This window comes from Erythranthe guttata, chromosome 12, assembly GCF_056151865.1.
Source record: "Erythranthe guttata isolate IM_541 chromosome 12, IM_541, whole genome shotgun sequence".
Taxonomy (NCBI): Eukaryota; Viridiplantae; Streptophyta; class Magnoliopsida; order Lamiales; family Phrymaceae; genus Erythranthe; species Erythranthe guttata.
In genome coordinates, this window is record NC_142544.1 from 5,693,582 (window position 1) to 5,695,814 (window position 2,233).

Below are 2,233 nucleotides of genomic sequence, written 5' to 3' on the forward strand. Positions count from 1 at the left end.
TCAATGGTTAATAGCGGATCCGCGACTAAAAGTCAACTAAAGAGATCAAACATATTGCCTGTCTAGGGGAGTGAGATCAAAACCCACAAATTAAGAATTTCTATAGTGGAAACCCAACCATGATGACTGGAGATCCCAAGAACTGGTTCAAAAGGGACAAATAAGTTATGGAAAATTCAGTGATGCACTAAGGAGTATATATTACTATGGAATTATATATTTCCAACTCATTCCCGTGATGGACATTAGTGCTGCCTGCAGAGAGGGTAAAGGATAAGCGAAAGCTTTTAATGATTCCAAAACCTTGACAAAAGGTGAGGTATTGGCAGGATACCTTTAATAGGACATCACCTATCTAAGTGTAGAAGTGTGGGCCGCTTCAAAATGACAAACACTTATGAATCCAAGATGTGCTCCAGGGCCAAAATGGACGCAACCATGAGAACTGATGAAATGTGGGAAAACTATTGTGTGGATATCATTGTCTTGGTTTACACAAACGGCTGGCAGTTCAAGACATCGCGTTCACTAACTAGCCAAGTAAATCCGATGGTATACCGCTAAGGAAGGTTCAAAGCCAGAAGCTACCTATCCCCATTGCAATAGTATCCACTTGAACTCTCGATAGAATCCATCGTTTTTCGTTAATTTCATTCATGTGGGGGATTGTTGGGAATTTTATTTAATAAAATAAAATTATTTTTTGAATGAAAATAAAAAAATATTTTTAGGCACCTATTTGATCAAATAGGTATGACAATATGAAGAGGTGTGGCCACACCTCTTCACTTGTTTAATTTCCTTGTGTTCATTAATCACAACCATTGGAAACTTATAAATAGAAACTCGACATGTTTGATTTGATATTAACATAAAAATCAATTCAATTCTATAATTTTGTTCTATGGAATTCTTCCTTCTTTAGCCCGGAAGTATTCTTCGTAGAATATTTTCTTCCGTATTCGATTCGAGAGTTTGAGACACAAAGTAACGTTCGTTGTACTCGGGATTTTGAGTGCTCATATGCCGAGTTAGCCGTTGTATCTTGGGAGACACTTGCCAAATAACCGTAAGCACCGTAGCGGGGCAATATTGTCTTAAGGAAAGAGTTTTCTCGCCTTGGCTAATCTTTTCGTATTTCGACTAATTTATTTGATCATTTTACTAAATCACTACCCGTTTTATGTATCTGGAACAACACATGTATGGTAATTTCAAGAAAAAACATAAAGGGCTGGAATTGAAAGAGTTGATTTGGAGAGCTGCTTCGGCAACTAGAGTGGTAGATTTTAATAAAGTGATGGAGCAACTAAAGGTATATGATTCAAGTGCATACGAATGGGTGAAAGGAAGACCACCGCATAATTGGTCGAAGTCACACTTCAGTTGTTGGCCAAAGAGTGATGTGTTGCTGAACAATTTTTGTGAGAGTTTTAACCATGTGATCTTAAAAGCAAGAAATAAACCTATAATAGTGATGTTGGAGATCATAAGGGTGATTCTGATGAGAAGAATGCATACACATAGGGACAAAATTTTGAACACGAGTGGTGATATTTGCCCTGCTGTGCAAAAACGTATTGAAGAAAATAAGAAAAAATCACATGAATACATACCAGAATGGAATGGCGTTGACAAGTTTGAGGTTAAAGGATGGACGGGTGATAAGTGGACTGTGGATATATCTAAGAGAATTTGCAGCTGTAGGAAATGGGATCTCACGGGAATTCCATGTGTTCGTGCAGTAGCATGTTTGTTCAACAAAAGAGAGAGAGTAGAAAATTATGTCGAACATTGGTACACAAAATATACTTTTTTTAAGGCATATAGTCGTTGCTTTGAGCCCATTAAGGGCCAAGATGAGTGGCCCAAGTCCACATTTCCACCACTGGTGCCATGGCCTGAAAAACGAAAAAAAAACGTGGAAGGCCGGAACTGCATGAAAGAAGAAAAGAACCTGAAGAGTTGGTCCAGCAACAACACAATGGGAAAAAAATTAAGAGGAATGGATTGAAGTATGTTTGTTCTAACTGTGGAGTAGTTGGACATAATAAGAAGGGATGCAAGGAACCACCTAAACAAGCAAATGGAAGTTATGGTTGTTCTTCAAACTCGTCAAAGTTGCCTGTATGGATCATCTTACTTTGAGTTCGTTTCTTTTCATCGTCTAATGCCATATGTGCGTGTGTGTGTGTGTCTATATATATATAGCAAGTCATTATCTTTCACTCGA

General features: G+C 37.9%; 1 protein-coding gene across 1 annotated transcript; it reads left to right on the forward strand.

Annotated features, from left to right (window-relative positions):
• Nucleotides 1-1,201: 1,201 nt before the first annotated feature.
• Nucleotides 1,202-2,014, forward strand: LOC148766301 (uncharacterized). The gene has a single exon (XM_088827224.1). The coding sequence runs from the start codon at nt 1,202-1,204 to the stop codon at nt 2,012-2,014; it is 813 nt and encodes a 270-aa protein (XP_088683350.1).
• Nucleotides 2,015-2,233: the final 219 nt, after the last annotated feature.

Coding starts and splice junctions, on each gene's coding strand:
- LOC148766301 (XM_088827224.1), top strand. CDS start 1,202: ATGTATGGTAATTTCAAGAAAAAACATAAAGGGCTGGAATTGAAAGAG.